At 39.6% G+C, this 27,191-nt stretch overlaps 1 protein-coding gene across 1 annotated transcript in view; it reads left to right on the forward strand.

The window, feature by feature from the left end:
- FNDC1 (fibronectin type III domain containing 1) overlaps positions 1 to 27,191 on the forward strand; it is a 383,993-nt gene that overhangs the window by 250,044 nt on the left and 106,758 nt on the right. The window contains exons 8-9 of the mRNA XM_073545156.1: positions 2,981 to 5,650; positions 8,923 to 9,041. Coding sequence (XP_073401257.1) covers positions 2,981 to 5,650; positions 8,923 to 9,041 — 2,789 coding nt within the window. The remainder of the gene's footprint in view (positions 1 to 2,980; positions 5,651 to 8,922; positions 9,042 to 27,191) is intronic.

The raw sequence follows: 27,191 nt of genomic DNA on the forward strand, positions 1-27,191 counted from the left end.
CCACCGCTACCGCTGGTCATCTCCGGGCGCACGGGCGTCAGCAGCAACGCAGCTGGATGACCGGCTAGCGGTACCCAGGGTCCAGAGGAGAGGAGACTCCTCCGGACCCTGGGTACCTTAAACGTGTAAAAAATGGAATTAAAACAAAAAAAGAGTGATATACTCACCTTCCGACGGCCTCCGGACTTTTTCTCTCCTCTCCACTCTCCTGGCATCTTTTCCCAGTAAGGCTTTGCGCCAAAGACCGCTGATGACGTCGCGCTCTCGTGAGAGTGACATCAGCAGCGGTCTTTGGCGCAAAGCATTAGTGGGAACGGAAGATGCCGGGAGCGTGGAGAGGAGGGACACAGTCCGGATGCCGTCGGATGGTGAGTATATCACTTTTTTTATTTTAATCTCCCGCTGGCCATATTCTAGAGTACCCGATGCTTTAGAATCGGGCCAGCAGCTAGTGGGTAATAATGTACTATGAACCCTTCTAGTTTTGAAAACATTCTCATTCTTACTTTGTAGCATTTTTTCTACACATGTCTTAAATGTTCACACAGTACTATATGATACTTTAGGGAATAGAAATATTTAGCAAATTTACATTCCAACAAATAAAAACACTGGCACTGCCTAAGGGCCTATTCACCCGCCAATATTTGGTCAGTATTTTTCATCAGTGCTAGAATGCGAAACCCAGGAGTGGAACATACAGGAAAAAAACTGCAGTAGAATTGATAGATTGACACCTGTTCTGTGTTTTGGTAAGACTCCTGTTTTTGGCATACAAATGCTGATGAAATACTGATCAAAAATACTGATGCGTGAATAAAGCCTAAAGTTGTAAATGAGTCGGGTGTGAACAGTAAACTGGACGGTTCATGGGGTAGTCAAGACTCAGCCTTATTAAAGATACACAAGAGTCCACAATCCAAGGAATAGAAGGTACACTCACAACTAGATGTATGTGAAAATCTTTGTTATTGCAGATTCACACTCTTAGTAGTCAAATTTCAGGACTTTGTCCTCCATTTATTTTCATTGCATATCCAATGTTCACAGTGCTTTAGTGTCAATGAAGTGCTATTGCTCCATACACCAAAACCTTCTGTCACACTCCCTTGCTCATGCATGATGACATAGGCACACCTAGCTATTTTATACTTCACATAGGCCAATATTGCCGTTCAACATGTCGCTCTCTTAGGCCTCTTTCACACTTCAGTTTTTTACAATCAGTCACAATCCGCCAGGTTTTGAAAAAAACAGATCCTCAAATTTCTTTTGAGGATCCGTTTTTTTCCCCCATTGACTTTCATTAATGGCAGATCGTGACGGATTGCTCTCTCTCTCTCTCCTTTTCCAGGCTGCGATTCCTTTAATATTCATTTTGCGGATCCGTCAAAAAAAACGGACGGGTGCCATACGTTGTCATCAGTACTAAAAAGGATCCGCCATCCGTCCTATTGGCGGACTTTGACTGATGCAAAAAACTGAAGTGTGAAAGAGGCCTTAGCAACACACCAAGTTGCATTGCAATAGCTGTTCACTAAACAATATACATGGTTCAAAATACAAAATCTGCTTTATGAAGTTCCATTGTGCTGTCACATGTACACCTTACACAATCCCTAAAAGTCCCTAAACAATTATTAAATAGCACATATGTTTCCAAACACTTAACCGGTTACATTGAGAACAATTCTGCAATTACAACAATACATTCATGAAGTTTTACACTTTCAAGAAAGTGATCCTCAATGGCTGTAAACTGCCTAAAACAAACACAGCAAGTACTCACCATCCTTGGGTTCAGCAATGGCTATCTGCCTCTACTCCTGTCTCAGTGTTTTGATTGCAGCGGTGACATCATTTCAACAGCGCACTTCATCGCTACAGCTAATCACTGAGCTGAACGGCTGTATCATGGTAGACTGGCACAAGCCATTGAGATTAGTGATTGACTATAGCAGGAAATGTGACATCACTGCTGCAGTCAAAACACCGGACACTTGAGCAGTGGCAGACAGCCATCACTGTACTTCGGGAGGGTGAGTACCTGCTTTGGTGGAATTTTATGTCTTTTACAGCACTTGGATACTCTTGGCTAAAAATTGAGACTCATTTAAAGGGGATCCGCACCAGATCCAGCTCTTATTTGATTCTTTCTGCCCTCTGAGTGTTCTGTTTTTTATCTTTTATAAATTTGCCATGTGGTTCCAGAGATATGGGTCTTTTTATCTAAGGCTAATTTTTATGGTCTCAAAAGGTAATAATGCAGAGAATCCTGTGAGCCAACCCTCTTAGTAAAGACCATGAAAATGAGCAATAAATAAAAAAAAGGTCCATACCTCTTGAACCATATGATGGAGTAAAAAAAGACTAAAACACTGAATACTCAGGGGAGCAGTGATAACAAAATAAGAGCAAAGACTGGACAGTTTTAACCTGGTGCCAGGTCCTCTTTAAAGATGCAAAGTTTGTTTAACTCTCAGTTGTACAGTATCTAATTTCATCATTCAAAATACCTCTCCCTTCTTCCTCTTAAGGTCCTTTCCAATAAATATATTCCCTCTAATATTTTCAAACACAATCCATAGACCTGATGTTAAATGGGTTGTCCACTATTCAGACACAATTTACAAATAATATTGCAGCATAGATTTCTTGGATGTCAAAAATTGTCTAATAGAAATAATTAAGTTGCTGTAGCAAGCAAAGTTCGACTTTAATTTCTTAATATTGTGGTGGACAATTAGGTCAGTTTTTATTTTAAAGCTGCTTTTATCAAAACTTTATTTGCTATTACACTTTGCTGTGACATTTTGTTTTAGTTTTATTAGATTTTTCTTATTAATAATTGTTTTCTTTAATCTTACTTTGTTTTTATGTAGTTTTTAATTTCTTTATTATTTATGCTGTATAAATTGCATTTTTTTTATGTCTGTGCTTATCAATGTATAAGGTTGACAAAATATAAATTCTTTTGTAGGTGCAACTTCAGTGAAAAATCTTTATCATCAGCCTCATAAAGAGACTTTTTCCAAGGAAGACAAAATCCCTGATAATGTAATTTCTTCTGAATCTTTGGAAGAAGATATTGATCACTCTTTCCCTAAGAAGACTGCTAGGGAACATGAGGATAATATTCACTCAACTGAAGTAACTGATGACATTGAAACCACAACAACAATCATAAAAATTTCCACACCAATCCCAAGAAAACAATTTCAACCAACGTTAAATAATCGATTTAATCCAAACATTGGCAAAAGACCAATTAGACCAAATTCATTAAACGTTGGACGCAGAATTATTGACCGTAAACCTGCACCACCACCTACAGCTGCAGTTGATGACAATGAAACTAAGGATTTAGAAATAGTTGAGTCAGATGATCATGACACAAGAAAAGATAAATATACATCAAGCACTGGCGAAGAAATAGTTAATGAAGGCAAAGAGAGTCTGAATGTAGATGCACAGAGAAGAACTAGTTTAAATGTTGATGGCATGCATGATTTAGAAAAAGGTAAAACAACATTACCAATATCTCATACAGCAAGGAAAGCATCTATTAATACTAGAAGAAATAAGTCTTCTGTCAGCCCAGGGACTAGTAAACTATCAAAATTGTCTACAAATGAGAAGCCTTTGGTTACCCAGGTAATAGTGGATGAAAAGGAAAGAGGCGAAAGTGAAAGTGATCAGAAATCTATTTCTGTTGGGCAAACACAGTCTAGTTTATTTCCATCTCCTAAAGTTGATACCAGACAAGCACATTCTTCTATCCATGAGAATAAAGGCAATAAATTCTCTGCACACGATTCTCTAAATTCAGACCGTTATGATAATAAAGGCAGAAGAAACTCAGATACAGAATTGCTTGATTTTAATACTAAAACTGTTAATGGTCATCGTTCCTCAAAAATTTCTGATCACAAAACTAGAAAACCAACAATAATAAGAGGTGTTTCTTCAACCACTATTTCTCCCACTTCTGCCACAACCACCACTACTACCACTGCAACAACTACAACACTTGCAACTACAACTGATACTACAAGTTCTACTGAAGCACAATTGCCTAGTAAAATTAATAAACAGAACGTAGCAGTGACTAATAAAAAAGTAGAGTCTTCTAGTAAACAGCAACGCATCCCATCTTTTACTGGAAAATCAGCAATGTCTCTACTAGAATACTACAGAAGGAGAAGTTCTCAGGTGAAGACCAATGTTGGTAGTAAAATAATATCTAATGGGGGATCAAGGTTTCAGCCAATGACTACTACTCAATCTACTACATCAGCTACAGTAATTACAACCACAACAGCTCCAAAGGCTGTAAGAAAAAATAATGAAGGAAAATATATAGATCGGCCTGCTAGGAAAGACGATCCTTACTTAGATTCATCTAAACTGCCTTCCAAATATTCTAAGTCTTCCCAAGAGATCGACATTAAAAAGTCAGAAGAAAGGCATTCATCAATTACTTCTGCTGTTCAAATATCGAGGGCAGATGAAATGAAAGTATCTGCAACCTCCACACAAAATGCAGGAAGACATAGTATGCCAGTCAAAAATAACAATGTTGGTTTAAAATCTGAGCCTCCGCCACCAGTAATAACACCTAAAAAAAGTCCAATCCCATCTGTTGGCTCACATTCACATAGGGAAAAACCAAGTAATTCTCATAAGGAGCATCAAAACCATCCTAAAGAAAAAAAAAGCACTCCCAAAAAGCAAAGTTCAAGTTTAGATCTTCATTCAAAACCAACATCTGAATCAATCCTGGTTTCTGCATTTTACCAAAGTAAAAGAAATTTTGACTCAAAGAAAGGTTTTGAAAAAACAGGAAGTGATTCTTCTACATCTTTATCTAGTGACTCTTTCAACATAGAGAAGGACACTGACCAGGACAAAGTGTCTTCTTCAGACAGAGAGTCTCACTCTCTTTCTAGATCAATGCATATTTCAAATTCAAAACCAATTTATAGGACACCTGGCAGTATGATGCAGGAGAATGAAAAGAAATCAAGCAATATTTCCCCTTCCAGAATAGATTTACCAATTAAACATGTTCCTGCATATTCTGCAACATCTGATTTTTCAACTTTAGACACAAGAGATCTTCCTTCAAAACAGTCTTCATCTGGAAAAATGGAAAATCCCACATTACCTGCAAAGACAAGATTGTCGTCATACTCTAATGTCCGCTACCTTAAAAACAGAAATAAAAATGTTAATAGTAATAATAGCAAACAGTCTCTGGAAACATCTTTTACAAAATATGATGATGAAGAGACATTAAGCCCTCCCCCCACCCTAAAAGAAAATCATCATAAGCCCTCCATTGTTTCTTCCTCTTATATAAACTCTAAGCGGTCTGCTTTAATAAGGAAAGCAACTACAACTGTCTCACCACCAACAAGTCAACCTCAAAGCACCACCAGGGCTTCACCATACCGCTTATTTCCATCAGTATCTAGGCAATCCCATTATGGCAGACCAATAGTACATAGAAGTACTGCCCCACCAACTACAACACCTGCACGTTCTGCTTTTCCAACCTACCATCCTGCATTGCTACGTCAAAGAATGCTGAATTCAAGATTAGGATCACCGTTACGAAGGCAATATACAAGGCCTTTCCAGAGACAAGGTATTAAAAGCTTTCCTTCTCTGTAAATTACCTACTACCAAACATATTCAAATGTCTTGCTGCATGACTTGCTGCATGTTAAAAGAGCACAAACTTGGAAACTAATTTTAAAACTAAGCAAGAAATAAGTTTGACTATATTCTTTGTTATTCAAACTGACACCCAAAAAGGAGAAGAGAACCATAAATATGACAAACAATTTTGTTTATTAAGCAGTAAAAATATTTAAAAGAGCTACCAATTATTTTCAACAAAACATATACCCCTTAGGGGCAGCATCAACTATAGCATATATAGATTTACAATATAGTCTTTGTATAATAATATCGCTCAATAAACATAAAAAATGTATGAGCACAATATTATAAGCACACCAATTATAGCAATAATAAGTGTATAATAAGAGGATGGCAAAAAGGAATCCAATTAAACCGAGCCACAACCATGCATGCTCACTATGTACCTCAATGTCATATACCTCCAATTATCCTGATCCATGCCCAATAAATAAGTGCTATACGCATGAGTATACCCAAATATAATGGTGTGCTTACTTAAAATATAAGCAAGGATATGTGCCGTTTGTGATGCTGTCCCTGCGCCCCAACGCGCGTTTCGCCCGCTTGCTTCTTCCGGGGGCTATAGTTGATGCTGCCCCCCAGGGGTATATGTTTGGTTGAAAATAATTGGTAGCTCTTTTAAATATTTTTACTGCTTAATAAACAAAATTGTTTGTCATATTTATGGTTCTCTTCTCCTTTTTGGGTGTCAGTTAGAATAGCTGCCTCCACTGTTTTTTGTGCAATTGTATGGAAGTGCCATTTTTTTCAATATTGTGGACATTTAGTGGATATATTCTTTGTTAGTCTTTTTCAATATCTTGTAGAGATCACAAGGGTTAACTTTCTCCTAATAAATTCCATTTTCCACTGGCAAATTGTGTTTTTTTAATGCAAATTTAAAGCTTTGTTTTACAGTACCAGAAAAAGCTATGAAATTTACTGCAGCATGTCACTTCTTTCATCATTTTTGCAACGTTTTCTCTCCCATAGAAAGCAATGAGAAAGTGCAAAAGCACAGGCATCAGGTTTTGTTGCATTATTGATCCAGAAAACTCAGGAACAACTGTATCAGCATGCACAAGAGACAAATAAACGCACCAAAAGCAAAGCAAAAAATGTAGCAAGTCTACTTTCTTTAAGCAGAATCTTTACTGTGAAGAGAGCAGGTTTTGTCTACAGTTGAAAACGCAGCAAAAATGCATTGTTTGAACATTGCCTAAAGGAAACCTATCAGCAGGATTTTGTACTCCATACTAATATCACATATGTTAAGTTGCTGTAATGCTAAATTGAGCCATACTTTTGTTTTAGCAATCCATATTTCCTTTTTAGAGAAATGCCTTCTGCAATTTTTATGCTAATGAGCCAGAAGTGCAGGGGGCTTGGTTTTGCCATTGCATCTCTCCGTCCTCTTTCCATGTCTATTACCAGCCTTCTGCCACTCCTAGTGCTTCAGTAAGACTTTGCAAAAGCTGAACTATCGATCTGCACATGCATAGGAATGATGGTGCTTACGTGAGATGTTGGAATGAGGAGCAGGTCACTGAAGATTGACTTGTCAGATCGGCAGTGAATGGGGAAAGAGGAATAGAGATGTAATGCAGTAGCATAAAAATAGGACAAAAGATTTCTCTGAAATGAAAATGTGGATGGCTAAAGCAAAGTTCTGAACTTATTCAGCATTGCAATGACTTAACCCGTTCACATGTGCCATACATGTACTGCGCAAGTCATGTCTCTCTCTTCCCAGCACATGTTAGCTGTTTTGAATAGCTGACATGTGCCCGACACAGTCGCGGGTGGACTCACGATCCATTGGCGGCTGTTAATCTATTAAATGCCACTGTCACGCTGCCGGAAGTGCGTCACTAATCCCGCCCATGTCACATCACCATGGGTTGTCGATGGGTTGGCATGACAACCCAAGTCTGAAGCAGACCCTTGTGGTTGTCATTGCAGAATTGCTATGAGTGCCGCCAAGCAGTCGGCGCTCAGAGCAAGTGAGCATTTCTGCTACACACAAGCGATCTGATCATCGCCTGTGTGTAGCAGAAGAGATAGGATTATCACAACTTCTAGTCTCCCATGTAAACTATTGAAGCAAGTGAAAAGTAAAAAAAGGGGTTAAAAATATTTAAAAAAAAAAAAAAAGATCAAATCACCCACCATTTGCCCCATTCAAAATAAAACAATTAAAAAAAATCAAACATAGACATATTTGGTAGCGCCACGTTTAGAATCGCCTGATCTTTCAAGAAATAAAAAATATTAATCCAATCGGTAAACTCAAATAAAAAACAACCTAGACATGTTTGGTATCTACGAACTCGTAATGACATGGAGAATCATAATGGCAGGTCAGTTTTAGCATTTGGTGAATATGGTAAAAGCAATCCAAAAAACACATGTTGAATTGCACTTTTTTGCAATTTCACCGCACTTGGAATTTTTTTACCCGTTTTCAAGTAAATAACATGGTAAAACCAATGGTGTCGTTCAAAAGTACAAATTGTCCCACAAAGAAAATAAGTCCTCACATGGCCATACAATATTTATGGAAAAATAAGTTATCGCCCTGGGAAAAGGGGAGAGAAAGACAGAAACGCAAAAATGAAAAAGGGCTGTGGTGTGAAGGGATTAATATAGATTATATAAATTTGGAGTCCAAACACCTGCTGACAGGTTACCTTCAGTATTCTCTATCACCTACTGCAAACATTTGTAGGGGTAAGTGTCCATCCGCAGCCAGTAGTCTTGTAGCCACACACACAGTTTTGTGAAAGAGAAGGGCAATTAACTGCTTTCCTGCGATACCTGAAGAATTTGTATCTCAATTAGCAAAACAAGATAGAATATAATCAAAGCAGAAAAGGAACAAAGCGACAAATTGCAATTATTTTTTTGTGCATGTATTTGTTAAGTTGATAAACCTTTTAGCAGTAGTACATTATTGGTGGAAGAAATATTTTAGAAATAATGCTTTCTCTTAGGATAGTTATCAATTTTAATAGGTAGAATTTTATTTGCATCTGTCCATCTTTTTTTAAATCCTTTTTTTAATTTTTTAAATAGAATATTACAAATTTATTTTGCCTACATCTGGTAATTGCGTCATAGGGATTTTATTGATGTTAGGGAGGTTGAGAGTTGAATAATCAAATATCATGACTATATAGTCTATAAACACAGTATATTTTATGTAATTTCTAGGTAATAATGGAACTCCCAATCTGTCATCAAGATTTAATTCCAATGGGAACACACCATCATCAAACACTGGAAGCATTAATGGACAGAGAATGATTTATGGACCAGAAGGAACAAAGTGGGTAGGGCAACCTTCTTTATATTCAATTTTGTTTTTACTATTGAGACTTAATTTTAACATGTCTAAATGAATGACTAATATTGTCTAGAATATTTTAAGTGGTCTGTGGCCATTAGTTTTATTTTGCTGACCACTCATGGCATATATTCATCACAGTATCAATTCGTTTCTAGAGATAAGCATATCATTTGAAATTTGAATTTGCCAGGTTCACCAAAATTTTTCAGAATTTTTGTATCAAATCAATTTGTGGCAAATCACAAGTGTTTCATTTGCCCTGAAAACACATGTATAACAGTCTGAGAGCTACTTTACTATGACTGTATCCAACATATTTCAAGCACTTTAACACAAACACATGGTAGACAGTTAGTATGCGTCCTTCCCTGCTGTGCAGTCACACACTATTTGTAATGTTTATTCAATGTTTTATGGTTTCCTTTCCCTATAATTATTGATGAGCTGTGAATTGTTACATCCTTTCTCTATCCAGATTTACCCCAAAATAGCTGCTGCGTTTCCTGCTTATGCTTTTATACAGGCCATGAAAATTCTTCCTGATTGGCTGTGCTATACAATGCAATGTCATAGCTGATAATCATTGTATGGAGGTCATGTGAGACTTCTCTGGCAGATGTAATCTTTTGTGTGTGTAAAATGGTGGCAGGCATTTTAGGCAATTCATGCAAATTGAATAGCAAATTGTTCAAATTCACTGGATTGAGCAAATTCTAAAATATGTGCACCAATTTGATTTGCATCAAATGTATGCACTCATTTCCAGTATTTTATGATAAAAATGGTTCAGTGATGCCTACAGCATTAGTAATTACTTTCTAACTTTTTCTAGAACAAGATAAATGCCTTTAAATCTTATATCTTTTAGAATTTTCAATAATTGAAGTGTAGTGTTTACATGTAAAAATATTATAGTGTCGTACTGGAGTAGTTTGAGAAAATTAGTCTTGGGGCCCAACATGCTTACGGGGTACTAGCTGAAGAGTCTTCCCTTAGCTTCCATATAGTCAAGCTGATAATCAGGGAATAGTTTCCAACTATATACCTGTTCAACCAATTACCTGACAAACCAGCAAAACGCTCATTTGTTGGGTGCAATGATTATTATGCTTGATTTAAAAACATCCTTATTGGCAGCAGATAATTTTGTGTGAACAAAACAAGTGCGGTCGAAAACAATTTTATTCCATAAGCAGAGAAAGATTGTATTAATTAGACATGTGCCACATACACACACTAGACATATGACACATACACACCAGTCACACGCTAGACATAGGACACATACACACCAGTCACATGCTAGACACAGGACACATACACACCAGTCACACGCTAGACACTGGACACATACACACCAGTCACATGCTAGTCACAGGATACATACACACTAGACACAGGATACATAAACACTAGTCACATGCTAGACACAGGATACATACACACTAGACACAGGATATATACACCCCAGTCACACACTCGACACAAGATACATACACACCAGTCACATGCTAGACATAGGATACATACACACCAGTCACACGCTAGACACAGGATACATACCCACCAGCCACATGCTAGACACAGGATACATACACACCAGTCACACGCTAGACACAGAATAAATCACACCAGTCAAACGCTAGACACAGCATACATACACACCAGTCACATGATAGACACAGGATACATACACACCAGTCACACGCTAGACACAGGACACATACAAAATCAGTCACATGCTAATCACAGGATATATACACTACCGTTCAAAAGTTTGGGGTCACCCAGGCAATTTTGTGTTTTCCATGAAAACTCATACTTTCATTAATCAAATGAGTTGCCAAATGAATTTAAAATCTAGTCCAGACATTGACAAGGTTAAAAAAAAAAGATTTTTTATTTGAAATAATAATTTTCTCCTTCAAACTTTGCTTTCGATAAAGAATGCTCCCTTTGCAGCAATTACAGCATTGCAGACCTTTGGCATTCTCGCAGTTAATTTTCTGAGGTAATCTGGAGAAATTTCACCCCATGCTTCCAGAAGCCTCTCCCACAAGTTGGTTTGGCTTGATGGGCACTTTTTATGTACCATACGGTCAAGGTGCTACCACAACAGCTCAATGGGGTTGAGATCTTGTGACTGCGGTGGCCACTCTATTACGGATAGAATACCAGCTGCCTGCTTCTTCCCTAAATAGTTCTTGCATAATTTGGAGGTGTGCGTTGGGTCATTGTTCTGTTGTAGGATGAAATTGGCTCCAATCAAGCGCTGTCCACAGGGTATGGCATGGCGTTGCTAGACACAGGATACATGCACACCAGTCACATGCTAGACACATGACTTACACACACTTGACACAGAATTAGAAATTAGTGGACCCCTGGATATTCGGGTCCGGCAGGTTCATTTGAACAGTTAAAAAAAAGTTTGATTTTGGGTACCAGAACAGTACCCGGACCCCTTTCACTTGAATGGGAGAACCCGAACTTCCATTGTTTGCCACACTGTCATGTGCATGACAGTCTTATAACCAAACCTCCAAAATAACAGAAGGAAAAGGAATTTATAAAATAATCATTTTTATTCAATTTTCAAAAAAATTCCCAAAAAATACAAAACTAACAAAACTAATATACCGGATGCCTCGCGTCATAGAGACATGCAATCTCACTGCTCACTGTTGGGTAATTAACCCCTTTCCTACATTGGACGTAGTATTCCATCCATATGACCTGGGACCGAAGTCCCAAGGAGTGAATAGTATGTTCAGCGCGATCAGCGGCGCTCACGGGGGAGTGCCACTGATCGCGGCCGGGTGTCAGCTGATTATCACAGCTCACACCCGGCACTATGTGTCAGGGTCGTCACGGACCGCCCCCGGCACATTAACCCTTGGCACACTGTGATCAAACATGACTGCAGTGTACGGGGGGAATAGGAGAGAAGCACGCAGGGAGGGGGCTCCGTCCGTGCTTCCCTGCGACCCCCGGAGCAGCGCAATCTGCTGCTTTGCTATGAGGGTCCTCCTCCCTGCAGGCCCCCGGATCCAATATGGCCTTCGGGGGCCTTCGGGGGCCTGCAGAGAGGCGGCTTCCACAGTGCCTGCTGAGAGCAGGCACGAGGAAGCCTGCAGCAGTGCCTGTCAGATCGCTGATCTGACACAGCGCTGTGTGAAGTGTCAGATCAGCGATCAGACACTAGATAGTGATGTCCCCCCCGGGACAATGTAATAAAGTGAAAAAAAACCACACTTGTAAAAATAATTTATAAAAAATCTCCAAATAAATTAAAAAAAATAAATTTCCCAATAAATTCATTTTTTTGTGAATAAAAAAAAGATAAAAATGCACATATTTAGTATCGCCACGTCCGTAACGACCCAGCCTATAAAACTGCCCCACTAGTTAGCCCCTTTAGCTAACCCCTTAAAAAAAGAAGCAAAAACAATGCTTTATCATCATACCACCGAACAAAAAGTTCAATAATACGAGATCAAAAAGATGAATATAAATAACCATGGTACCGCTGAAAACGTCATCTTGTCCCTCAAAAAATTAGCCACCATACAGTGTCATCGCCAAAAAATAAAAAAAGTTATAGTTCACAGAATAAAGCGATGCAAAAATTATTATCTTTTATATAAAATGGCTTTCATTGCATAAAAGCGCCAAACATTAAAGAAAGACATAAATGAGGTATCCCTGTAATCGTAATGACCCGAAGAATAAAACCGCTTTATCAATTTTACCACACACAGAACAGTGTAAACGCATCCCCCAAAAGAAATTCATGAAATGCTGGTTTTTGTTCATTCTGGGTCCCAAAAATCAAAATAAAAAGCGATCAAAAAATGAAACATACCAGAAAATGGTACCAATAAAAACATCAACTCTTCCCGCAAAAACTATGACCTCACATGACTCTGTGGGTCAAAATATGGAAAAATTATAGCTCTCAAAATGTGGTGATGCAAAAACTAGTTTTACAATAAAAAGCGTCTTAAAAATAGTAAATCAAACCCCCCTTTATCACCCCCCTAGTTAGGAAAAAATAATAAAATTTTAAAAAATATATATTTATTTCCATTTTCCCGTTAGGGCTAGGGCGAGGGTTAGGATAAGGCTGTGTGTACATGATGCAGATTCTGCTGTGGATTTTTCTGCGCAGATTTGGCTAAATCCGCAGGTCAAATGACCTGTGTTTTACCTTCGGATTTGGTGCGGATTACCTGCAGTTTTCCCCTGCGTTTTGACACCTGGTAATGGAGTAGGTGTCAAACTGCTGTGGATTCCTCACAAAGAAGTGACATGCTGAGGATTTAAATCCGCAGCAAATCCACACGGAAAAATCCGCAGCATGTGCATTGCGTTTTTCATTTGCCATTGAATATAAAGATACTGTACAATGCAGCAGAAACTGCTGCAGATCTGCAGGGCCAAATCCGCTGTGGATCCGTAGCAGAATCCGCAACGTGTGCACACACCCTTAGGGTTAGGGCTAGGGCTGAGATTCGGGTTAGGGGTGTGTTGGGGTTAGGGTTGTAGTTACTATTGCGGGGTTTCCACTGTTTGGGCACATCAAGAGGTCTCCAAACGCAACATGGCGTCTGAACTCAATTCCAGCCAATTCTGCGTTCAAAAAGTCAACCGGTGCTCCTTCCCTTCCAAGCTCTGCCATGTGCCCAAACAGTGGTTTACCCTCACATATGGGGTATCAGTCTACTCAGGACAAATTGCACAACAAATTTTGGGGTCCAATTTCTCCTGTTAAACTTGGGAAAATAAAAAATTGGGGGCAAAAATATCATTTTTGTGGATAAAAATATGATTTTTATGGCCCTGCGTTATAAACTTCTGTGAAGCACTTGGAGGTTAAAAGTGCTTACCACACATCTAGATAAGTTTCTTGGGGGGTCTAGTTTCCAAAATGGTGCCACATGTGGGGGGTTTCCACAGTTAAGGCACATCAGGGGCTCTCCAAAGGCAACATGACACCCGCAGACCATTCCATCAAAGTCTGCATTCCAAAGCGTCACTACTTCCCTTCCGAGCCCCGACATGTGCCCAACCAGTAGTTTTCTCCCACATATGGGATACAGTCATATGTAAAAGTTTGGGCACCCCTATTAATGTTAACCTTTTTTCTTTATAACAATTTTGGTTTTTGCAACAGGTATTTCAGTTTCATATATCTAATAACTGATGGACTCAGTTATATTTCTGGATTCAAATGAGGTTTATTGTACTAACAGAAAATGTGCAATCTGCATTTAAACAAAATTTGACCGGTGCAAAAGTATGGGCACCCTTATCATTTTCTTGATTTGAACACTCCTAACTACTTTTTACTGACTTCCTGAAACACTAAATTGGTTTTGTAACCTCATTGAGCTTTGAACTTCCTAGCCAGGTGTATCAAATCATGAGAAAAGGTATTTAAAGTGGTCACTTGCAAGTAGTTCTCCTATTTGATTCTCCTATGAAGAGTGGCATCATGGGCTCCTCAAAACAACTCTCAAATGATCTGAAAACAAAGATTATTCAACATAGTTTTTCAGGGGAAGGATACAAAAAGTTGTCTCAGAGATTTAACCTGTCAGTTTCCACTGTGAGGAACATAGTAAGGAAATGGAAGAACACAGGTACAGTTCTTGTTAAGCCCAGAAGTGGCAGGCCAAGAAAAATATCAGAAAGGCAGAGAAGAAGAATGGTGAGAACAGTCAAGGACAATCCACAGACCACCTCCAAAGACCTGCAGCATCATCTTGCTGCAGATGGTGTCACTGTGCATCGGTCAACAATACAGCGCATGCATAACGCCTTTTTGTATGACCAAACAACTCAATCTTTGTTTCATCAGTCCACAAGACCTTCTTCCAAAATGTAACTGGCTTTTCCAAATGTGCTTTTGCATACCTCAGGCGACTCTGTTTGTGGCGTGCTTGCAGAAACGGCTTCTTTCGCATCACTCTCCCATACAGCTTCTCCTTGTGCAAAGTGCGCTGTATTGTTGACCGATGCACAGTGACACCATCTGCAGCAAGATGATGCTGCAGGTCTTTGGAGGTGGTCTGTGGATTGTCCTTGACTGTTCTCACCATTCTTCTTCTCTGCCTTTCTGATATTTTTCTTGGCCTGCCACTTCTGGGCTTAACAAGAACTGTACCTGTGTTCTTCCATTTCATTACTATGTTCCTCACAGTGGAAACTGACAGGTTAAATCTCTGAGACAACTTTTTGTATCCTTCCCCTGAAAAGCTATGTTGAATAATCTTTGTTTTCAGATCATTTGAGAGTTGTTTTGAGGAGCCCATGATGCCACTCTTCATAGGAGAATCAAATAGGAGAACTACTTGCAAGTGGCCACTTTAAATACCTTTTCTCATGATTTGATACACCTGGCTATGAAGTTCAAAGCTCAATGAGGTTACAAAACCAATTTAGTGCTTCAGGAAGTCAGTAAAAAGTAGTTAGGAGTGTTCAAATCAAGAAAATGATAAGGGTGCCCATACTTTTGCACCGGTCAAATTTTGTTTAAATGCAGATTGCACATTTTCTGTTAGTACAATAAACCTCATTTGAATCCAGAAATATAACTGAGTCCATCAGTTATTAGATATATGAAACTGAAATACCTGTTGCAAAAACCAAAATTGTTATAAAGAAAAAAGGTTAACATTAATAGGGGTGCCCAAACTTTTACATATGACTGTATCAGCGTACTCAGGACAAATTGGACAGCAACTTTTGGGGTCCAATTTCTCCTGTTACCCTTGGTAAAATAAAAAAAATTGGGGACTAAAAGATCATGTTTGTGGAAAAAATATGATTTTTTTATTTTAACGCCCGGGCGTTATAAAGTTCTGTGAAACACTTGGGGGTTCAAAGTGCTGACCACACATCTAGATAAGTTCCTTGGGGGGTTTCGTTTCCAAAATGAGGTCATTTGAGGGGGGTTTCCACTGTTTTGGCACATCAGGAGCTCTCCAAAGGCAACCTGACACCCGCAGACCATTCCATCAAAGTCTGCATTCCAAAACGTCACTACTTCCCTTTCGAGCCCCGACGTGTGCCCATACAATAGTTTTCTCCCACATATGGGATATCAGCGAACTCAGGAAAAATTGGACAACAACTTTTGGGGTCCAATTTCTCCTGTTATCCTTGGTAAAATAAAAAAAATTGGGGACTAAAAGATCATGTTTGTGGAAAAAATATGATACTTTTATTTTCATGCCCGGGCGTCATGAACTTCTGGGGGTTCAAAGTGCTCACCACACATCTAGACAAGTTTGTTTGGGGTCTAGTTTCCAAAATGGGGTCATTTGTGGGGGATTTCCACTGTTTTGGCACATCAGGTGCTTTCCAAATGCAGCATGGCGTCCGATCTCAATTCCAGCCAAAACGGTCAATTGGCGCTGCTTCCCTTCTGAGCTCTGCCATGTGCCCAAATAGTTGTTTACCCCCACATATGGGGTATCAGCGTACTCAGGACAAATCGCACAATAACTTTTGGGGTCCTGTTACCCTTGGGAAAATAAAAATTGGGGGTGAAATGGTAATTTTTGTGGAAAATATTAATTATACGGCTGTACGTTATAAACTTCTGTGAAGCCCTTGGGGGTTCAAAGTTCTCACCACATTTCTAGATAAGTTCCTTGGGGGGTCTAGTTTCCAAAATGTGGTCACTTGTGAGGAGTTTCCACTGTTTAGGCACATCAGGGGCACTCCAAACTTGACATGGAGCCCAATCTCAATTCCAGCCAATTTTGCATTGAAAAAGTCAAACGGCGCTCGTTCCCTTCCGAGCTCTTCCATGCGCCGAAACAGTGGTTTCCCCCCCACATGTCAGGTATCAGCGTACTCAGGACAAATTGCACAATAACTTTTGCTGTCCAATTTCTCCTGTTACCATTGGTAAAATTAAAAAAATTGGACCTGAAATAATTTTTTTTGTGGAAAAAAGTTAAATGTTAATTTTTTAAACATTCAAAAAATTCCTGTGAAGCACCTGAAGGGTTAATAAACTTCTTGAATGTGTTTTTGAGCACCTTGAGGGGTGCAGTTTTTAGAATGGTGTCACTTTTGGGCATTTTCTATCATAGAGACCCCTCAAAGTGACTTCAAATGTGATCTGGTCCCTAAAAATAAAATGGTGTTGTAAAAATGAGAAATTGCTGGTCAAAGTTTACCCCTTCTGACTTCCTAACAAAAAAAATTTTGGTTCCCAAATTGTGCTGATGTAAAGTAAACATGTGGGAAATGTTACTTAAGTTTTTTGTGTGCCATATCTCTGTGATTTAAGGGCATACAAATTCAAATTTGAAAAATTGCAAAATTTTCAAAATTTGTGCCAAATTTCCATTTTTTTCACAAATAAAAGCAAGTTATTTGAATGAAATTTTACCACTAACACGAAGTACAATATGTCACAAGAAAACAATGTTAGAATCACCAGGATCCATGGAAGCGTTCCAGAGTTATTACCTCATAAAGGGACAGTGGTCAGAATTGTATAAATAGGCCCGGGCATTAACATGCAAACCACCCTTGGGAGTAAAGGGGTTAATATTAGCCCAAATCTAAATGGTAAAATAGCTTGCTAGATTTTACCATTAATTTAACCTTTTCATAGTTGTTTACAACATAAACCAGAAGTATACCTTGCTAACAATGTATAAAAAATCCTTAATAAAATGCTTTAGTTCAAAATGGTATACAAAAAGGTAAACATACAGATGTAAACACTGGCTACTGGAAACAACCCAGAAAGTGCCTTAGTGCATCGTTTCATCGTTTTTAAGAAATCTAAATATGGAAGAGGCCAGGAGCCATTTGGTGAGCTGCACTTCTTGCTACATGTTCACAGACTTACCGGTGGAAAAGCCAAACTTCACATGCCACAAATGCAAGCTTGTGTCCCTGTTGGAGGAAAAGTTGCAAAATCTCGAAGAGAGGTTAGCTACGTTGAAGATCATTAAGGAAGGTGAAGAGTTCTTAGACAGAGCAGAATTATCTCTTCATGTTACAGAAAGAGAAGAAATTCGAAGTGCACCTGAAGAAACAGAGGAATGGAGACATGTGACCCAGAGAAGCAGGAGGATCAGAAGGCAGTCAGCACCCATACTTCTCAGGAACCAGTACCAGGCTCTCACACAGGAAACCAATGAAGAAATACATCAGGATAAGACTTTGTCTACAAACAGCAACCTTGTACGCCTTCAGAGTCCTCCTGGATGGAGAAAGAAAAACGTTGTGAAGAAGAAACGGAGAGTGGTGGTCATGGGGGATTCCCTGTTGAGAGGAACAGAGGCCGCTATCTGCAGACCGGATATAACTTCAAGAGAAATGTGCTGTCTTCCAGGTGCAAAAATTAAAGATGTGTCTGACAGGATATCAGGACTCTTCAGACCTACAGATGACTACCCATTCCTGCTACTACATGTGGGGACAAATGACACCGCAAGAAACGACCTGGAAACCATCTGCAGAGACTTTGAAGACTTAGGCAAGAAAGTGAAAGAACTGGGAGCGCAGGTGGTCTTCTCTTCCATCCTCCCAGTGGATGGCCATGGAACAAAGAGGTGGAATAAGATTCTGCAGGTGAACAACTGGCTACGTCGATGGTGCCATCAGCAACGATTTGGATTTATGGATCACTGAGTGAATTACCTTTACGATGGACTACTTGCTAGAGATGGGGTGCACCTTACGAAGACTGGAAAACATGTATTTGGAAGTCGCCTTGCTACACTTGTAAGGAGAACTTTAAACTAGAACAACTTGGGAAGGGAAGCAAAAAACCAGAAAAAGCCATACAACTGACAAATGCTATTGGTCAAACAATCAGTAGATTTGGTTTCCAGTACCATCTCTATGCTGATGACACCCAATTATACGCTTCTTCTCCTGACATCACGCCAGCCTTTCTAGAAAACACTGGCGATTGTCTAAACGCTGTGTCTAATATCATGTCCTCACTATATCTGAAACTGAACCTATCAAAGACTGAACTCCTTGTGTTTCCTCCCGCTACTAATGTACCTACACCCGACATTGCCATTTCCGTCTGTGGTTCCACTATTACTCCCCAGCAACATGCCCGCTGTCTTGGGGTCATACTTGATTCCGAGCTTTCCTTTGCCCCCCACATTCGATCACTGGCTCGCTCTTGTCATCTGCACCTCAAAAACATTTCTAGAATTCGACCTTTTCTTACTTTTGACTCTGCAAAAACTCTTACTGTTTCTCTTATTCATTCTCGTCTCGACTATTGTAACTCTCTTCTAATCGGTCTCCCTCTTACAAAACTCTCCCCTCTCCAATCTGTCTTGAATGCTGCAGCCAGGATCATATTCCTCACCAATCGTTACACCGATGCCTCTACCTTGTGCCAGTCATTACACTGGCTACCCATCCACTCCAGAATTCAGTATAAACTTATTACCCTCACCCACAAAGCCCTCCATGGCTCAGCACCACCCTACATCTCCTCCCTTGTTTCAGTATACCACCCTACCCGCGCCCTCCGTTCTGCTGATGACCTGAGGTTAGTATCCTCAATAGTCAGAACCTCCCACTCCCGTCTCCAAGACTTTACACGTGCCGCGCCAATTCTTTGGAATGCACTTCCCAGGTCAATACGATTAGTCCCCAGTCCCCACAATTTTAAGCGTGTCCTGAAAACGCATTTATTCAGACTGGCCTATCGCCTCAACACATTAACCTAACCTATCCCTGTGTGGCAGAGCCACAAATTTTACCATAACCAGGTTCCCAGCATCATGTTCCCACATGCTTTATGCATCCATTAGCCCTCTGTGTCTGTACTGTTACACACTTAACATTATGGCTGGTCCATACAATCAGGGCAACTGTTACCACCCACCTTTCGTGTCTACCTCTTTCCTCATAGACTGTAAGCTTGCGAGCAGGGCCCTCACTCCTCTTGGTATTTGTTATAATCTACTGTATGTGATTATTGTTATGCTGTAATGTCTATTGTCTGTACAAATCCCCTCTGAAATGTAAAGTGCTGCGGAATATGTCGGCGCTATAAAAATAAAATTTATTATTATTATTATTATTGAGAACTCTGCTATTAGAAGTGGAAAGGAAGAACAAAGACAAAAGAATCTAATTAATAAAAATATTGGAGAAAGAGAAATCAATCACAAACTAAAATGTTTCTATACTAATGCACAAAGCATGGGCAACAAACAAGGAGAATTGGAACTACTAACACAGGAAAAGAAATATGATGTCATTGGAATCACTGAAACTTGGTGGGACAATACACATGATTGGAATACAAGACTAGAAGGATACAACTTATTTGCAAGAAACAGACTTGATAAACGAGGAGGAAGTGTTGCATTGTGTGTTAGAAACGCGTGTATCTGCACAGAGATCCAAGCTTCAGAGACTGGGAGTTCTGTGGAAACTGTTTGGGTAAGAATACAAGGACAGAACAATGGAAAGGACACCATTGTAGGCATTTACTACAGGCCGCCTGTGCAAGCTGAAGATATGGATGAACTCTTTATGCATCAAATGGCCAAGTTCTCCAAAAAATATGACATAGTTGTCATGGGAGATTTCAACTATTCAGACATTTGTTGGGAATCTCTCTCAGGCAAAACTAACAGGTCAAGGAAATTCTTATCCTCTCTTGCTGACAACTTTATCTTCCAAAAGGTAGGGGAGAAAACAAGGGGAACTGCTACCTTGGATCTAATCCTTATAAACAGGGAGGAAATGGTTGAGGAGGTAAAAATGGCTGGGACCCTAGGAGGTAGCGACCATGATATTTTAGAATTTTGAATAACTAGAGGAGGAAGACCTGTGAAGACTCAGACGTCAAGGTTAGATTTCAGAAAGGCAGATTTTAAGGGATTCAGAAAGAGAATTGGAGGGATCCAATGGCTGGATATCCTTAAAGACAAAAATGTCCAGGAAGGATGGGAAATCTTGAAAAATGAAATTCTCAAAGCACAATTGTTAACAATTCCGAAAAGAGGGAAGAATAGGAAGCATTTAAGGAAGCCAGGATGGATGAACACAGAACTTAAGCACATGCTAAAAAGGAAGAAAAAAATGTTTATAAAATGGAAAGAGGGAGGCATATCTAAAGAAGAATATAATGCTGTCTGCAGAACCTGCAGGGCAAAAATCAGATTAGCTAAAGCTGACAATGAATTGAGGCTTGCAAGAGATGTCAAAAGCAATAATAAAGGATTTGGGGGATATGTCAAAAGTAAAAGAAAAGTCAAAGATGCTATAGGATTTTTACAGGATGAAAATGATGAAATGGTAAGACAGGATGTTGAGAAGGCCGAACTTTTAAATTCCTATTTTCCATCTGTTTTCTCTCAGAAAGGAAATGTAACATCAACCGTTCTTCACTGTCCTATTAAGGGAATAGAAGAATCCAGGATATCTATAAACAGAAAGATAGTGAGGAAACACTTAGCTAACCTAAATGAATTCAAGTCTCCAGGTCCAGATGAATTACACCCCAGAGTTCTGAAGGAGATAGCAGAAGAAATTTTTGAACCCCTCTCCATAATCTTTGAAAATTCTTGGAGAACAGGAGAAGTCCCAGAAGACTGGAGAAGAGCAAATGTTGTTCCTATCTTCAAAAAGGGGAAGAAGGTGGACCCAGGCAACTATAGGCCGGTGAGTCTGACTTCTATACCAGGAAAGATCTTTGAACAAATTATTAAACAACATGTATGTCAGTACCTGGATAAGAATGAAGTGATTAAACAGAGTCAGCATGGGTTTGTAACTAATAAGTCATGTCAGACTAACTTAATTTCCTTCTATGACGGAATCACTGATTTGGTGGATCAAGGAAATGCTGTAGATATAGTATATCTTGACTTCAGCAAAGCATTTGACAAAGTATCTCATAAAATCCTTATTGAAAAAATGACTAAGTATGGAATGGACAAGGCAACTGTTAGGTGGATTCATAACTGGCTTAGTGATCGGACCCAAAGAGTGGTCGTAAATGGCTGCACATCCAGTTGGAAGAATGTCTCAAGTGGGGTACCACAGGGCTCTGTCCTGGGCCCTGTATTGTTCAACATCTTTATCAACGATTTAGATAAAGGAATTGAGGGTAAACTGATTAAATTTGCTGATGACACAAAGCTAGGAGGGATAGCTAATACTAGAGAAGAGAGAGAGGATTCAAAAAGATATAAATAAACTGGAGAAGTGGGCAGCAACTAACAGAATGGTTTTTAACAGGGAAAAATGCAAAGTACTACATCTGGGCAATAAAAATGAAAAAAGCATATACAGAATTGGAGGAATAGGGCTAAGTGACAGCACATGTGAAAAAGACTTGGGTATACTAATAGATCACAGACTGAATATGAGTCAACAGTGTGATGCAGCAGCAAAAAAGGCAAATGCAATTCTAGGATGTATTAACAGAAGCATACAGTCTAGATCACGCTAAGTCATTATTTCCTTCTACTCCTCTTTGGTCAGACCTCATCTGGAATATTGTGTCCAGTTTTGGGCACCACATTTTAAAAAAGACATCAACAAACTGGAGCAAGTTCAGAAAAGAGCGACCAGAATGGTGACTGGTCTGCAAACCCTGTCTTATGAGGAAAGGTTGCAGGATTTGGGAATGTTTAGTTTGCAAAAGAGAAGACTGAGAGGAGACTTAATAGCTGTCTACAAATATTTAAAGGGCTGTCACATTGTAGAAGGATCAACTTTATTCTCATTTGCACAAGGAAAGACTAGAAGCAATGGGATGAAACTGAATGGGAGGAGACACAGATTAGATATTAGAAAAAACTTTTTGACAGAGTGATGCATGAGTGGAACAAGCTGCCATGAGAAGTGGTGAGTTCTCCTTCAATGGAAGTCTTCAAACAGAGGCTGGACAGACATCTGACTGGGATGATTTAGCGAATCCTGCTTTGAGCAGGGGGTTGGACGAGATGACCCAGGAGGTCCCTTCCAACTCTACGATTCTATGATTCTAAACAATGTTGCAGGTTTAAATAAGCATAATACCAAAAGAAGAAAGGTGCATATAGTTTTGTTTACCTTAGCAGGGAGTCAAACAGCCCTGTCTCCGACCAAAATGCGCGATTCGACATTGTCTTCTTCCGCTGATGCACGATTGCGGTGATTGCCTCAAAAGGTTGTGCAGCAAAATGTTAAGTTAAGAGTGCTATCATTTCTGTCCAGGCCTATTTCATGAGTTTTTATTTTTTTTTTTCAATTCTGTGGAAGCATGGTTGAAAAGCAATGTCTGACTTTCATTTGTTCATTTTCAGAGATTTTTTATTTATTATTACTTTTGTCAGATTCAAGTTATTTCTGTCATCATTGTGGGTTTTTCTGTCATTAAATGAGGGGTACCAACAATTTGGACCATGTGTGTATATTGTAAGTAAACACACAGCCAGAAAAAGTCCTTTAATTGAAACAATGAGACAGTGTTTTTTAATGATTCTAAATTAAACCATACTCACGTCATCACCCATTCCATTGAATCCCTCATCTCCTGTAATAAAACAAAAATAAATAATAATATCCCTCACCTCTCCATTGTTCTGTCCCACACCATAATCCATGTCTAGGGATAAATAGCTTTCAACTTGGATGGTGCCAAGATGCGACCGTCCAGGCTGAGAACCACTCAGGATTGAGCTGCTGCTAGCGCAGCGTCAATGAGCAGCAGTGACGTCATCGAGGTTACCGCAGGTCACTGAGGCTGCCTTCATCACCCCCCCTTTCTACAGAGTCTATCATCCCCTCCTTTTCCACAAAGCCCATCACCACCCCTTTTCCACACAGCCCGTCATCGTCCCCCTTCTTTGCACAGCCCCTCATCATCCCCCTTGTTTGTACAGCCCTTCAACATCTCCCCTTCTCCACACAGCCCCTCATCGCCTTCCCTAGGAAGTCCCACTCAAGTTACATCAACCTTTTCCAAAATACATCCTCAGAACATTCACACTGAGACCTGGGTCCTCATTACCATCTCTACACGGGTCCATTGTGCAGCCCCTCAGTCCTCTTATCACACGGCTCCATAGTGCATCTTCCTCAGTCCTCTCCTCACAGGGCTCCATGGTGCAGATCCTCATTTCCCTCCTCTTGACTCCAGCAGCCTGAGCACAGTGCTGCTTACTGCTATCGGGTCTTCACTGGAATGAAGGAGGCCCCGTCCCTTCTGGTGACATCATTCCCTCAAAAACTCAACTCCGTTGTAGATGCTACCATGCTGTGTGTGTGAAGTCTCAGTGTGTGATTGTGCTGACTTTGCTAAGCGTGCGTTATTCCATACCCGGTGCCGGCGGGTCATCTGCACTGCTCAGCAACAAGTGATGTGAACTGAGTGCTTTCTCATCACCTGCTGCTGCTGGCTTCTATTGAATTCATTGACCACTCCGCAGCTGAGAGAGTGGTGAGCGCAATGAGATCAATAGAGGCAGCAGCAGGTGATGAGAAAGCGCTCACTTCACATCACTTGTTGCTGAGCAGTGCAGACGGCCTGACGGCACTGGGTATAGAATAACGCACTCATCACTCTGTGCGCGCTATTGGAATACAGGACAGAGCAGGCACAAATGTGAAGGAGGCAGGAGTTGTGGTGCTCCGATTTCCCAGTGGGCCAGTCCGACCCTGTAAGTAATATGTTTAAAATGCTGTGGAAATATATTGTCCTAGATAAACAATATGAAACATATCAAATTACTGTATGTGAAGGCTTTGTCTACAAATTTATTTCAGGGTTTGCATGCTATTTCAAACAAAAATATGAAGTCTTTATTGATCTTAAAAACACACAAAACAATAAATTGAAAGAGGCAAATATAATTAAGGATAATAAACAATGATTAGCATATATCTGTACAACTCTGGCAGGCGCTATATCCTCATTCCTGATTGCTGTTTTAAAACAGCTATGAGGAAAAAAGGCACCTTAGCGGTAACCTTTTTAGTCTATATCGGCATTTGTTAAGGGGTTAAACATTTGCTGATAGTATACAGTTGTGTGAAAAAGTGTTTGCCCCTTCCTGATTTCCTATTGCTTTGCATTTTCGGCACACTTAAATGTTTCAGATCACCAAACAGATGTAAATATTAGACAAATATAATACAAGTAAGCACAATATACAGTTTTTTAAATAAAGGTCTTTATTATTAAGGGAAAAGGAGATCCAAACCTACAGGTCCTAGTTTGAAAAACTGATTGCCCCACCCCCGCTTTAAAGCATAAGTGAACTGGTTTATTACATGTTTGGAAGCCAAGTTTAAATTCCCTAGCCACACCCAGGCCAGATTATTGTCACACTTTTTCTCAATCAAGAAATGATTTAAATAGGACCTACCTGACAAAGTGAAATCGACATCATGCTGCGATCCAAAGAAATTTGGAGACAAGTGAGAAACAAAGTAAATGAGATCTATCAGTCTGGAAAAAGTTATAAAGCCATTTATAAAGCTTTAGGACTCCAGCGAACCACAGTGAAAACCATTATCCACATTGGTGAAAACAGGGAGCAGTGGTGAACCTTCCCAGGAGTGGATGACCGACCAAAATTACTCAAAGAGTTCAATAACTACTCATCCAAGAGGTCACAAAAGACCCCACAACAACATCCAAAGAACTGCAGGCCTCACTTGTCTCTGTTAAGGTCAGTGTTCATGACACTGCCATAAGAGACTGGGTAAAAATAGCCTGCATGGCAGAGTTTTAAGATGAAAACCACTGCTGAGCAAGAAGAACATAAGGCTCATCTCAGGTTTGCCGAAAAACATTTTGATGATCACCAAGACTTTTGGGAGAATACTCTGTAGACTGACAAGACAAAAGTTGAGCTGCTTGAAAGGTGTATGTTCCATTACATTGAATTCTGCTGTCTACTAAAAAATCCTGAAGAAGAATGTCCGACCATCTGTTTGTGACCTTAAGCTGAAGCACACTTGGGTTATGCAGAAGGAAAGTGATCCAAAACACACCATCAAGTCCACCTCTGAATGGCTTCGTAAAAACAAAAATTAAGACTTTAAAGTGGCTTTGTCAAAGTCCTTACCTTAATCTGATTGAGATTCTATGCCATGACCTTAGAAGGCAAATCATGCTCAGAAAACCTCCATTGTGGCTGAATTACAGCAATTCTGCAAAGGGGTTCAAAATTCTGCAGTTGCTACTAAGGGTAGCCCAATCACTTTTTCACACAGGACCCTGTAGGTTTGGATTCCTTTGTCTAACATTTAGATTTGTTTGGCAATCTGAAACATTTAAGCATGACAAACATGCAAAAGTATAGGAAATCAGGAAGGGGGCAAACAGTTTTTCACACAACTGTACATAATTGCTGGTAATAAATATATATATATATATATATATATATATATATATATATATATATATACAGTTAAGCCCAGAAATATTTGGACAGTGACTAAATCTTTGTGATTTGCGTTCTGCATGCCAATATTTTGGATTTAAAATTAAACAACTAAGATGCAATTGAAGTGTAGACGTTCAGGGTTTAATTAAAAGGTTTGAACAAAAATATCCAGTGAAACATTTAGGAATTGCAACCATTTTTCTACAAAGCCTCCTCATTTCAGGAGCTCAGAAGTAATTGGACAAATTAACTTTTTTTAATAAATAAAATATTCATTTTTAATACTTTGTAGAGAATCCTTTGAAGGCAATGACTGCCTGAAGTCTGGAAGCCATGGACGACACCAAACGCTCGGTTTCCTCTTTTGTAATGCTTTGCCAGGCCTTTACTGCAGCTGACTTCAGTTGTTTTTCAGTTTTTCTGGCATATGTTTTGTCATAAGCAAGTGAAATACTTCAGCATGCTCAATGGGTTTGAGATCTGATGATTGACTCCACCATTGCAGAATATGCTTTGCCTTAAACTCCTCGGGTGCTTTTGCAGTATGTTTTGGGCCATTGTTCATCTATACTGTGAAGCGTCGACCAATCAATCTTTCTGCATTTGGTTGAATCTGAGCAGAAAGTATATCCCTGTACACTTGAGAATAGATCCGGCTGTTTCTCTCTTCAGCCACATTATAAAAAAAAAAAAACTAGTAACCCCATGCCATTGGAAGCCATATATGCCCA

Source organism: Dendrobates tinctorius, unplaced genomic scaffold (assembly GCF_039654945.1).
Source record: "Dendrobates tinctorius isolate UK_male_01 unplaced genomic scaffold, ASM3965494v1 ptg000140l, whole genome shotgun sequence".
Classification (NCBI taxonomy): domain Eukaryota; kingdom Metazoa; phylum Chordata; class Amphibia; order Anura; family Dendrobatidae; genus Dendrobates; species Dendrobates tinctorius.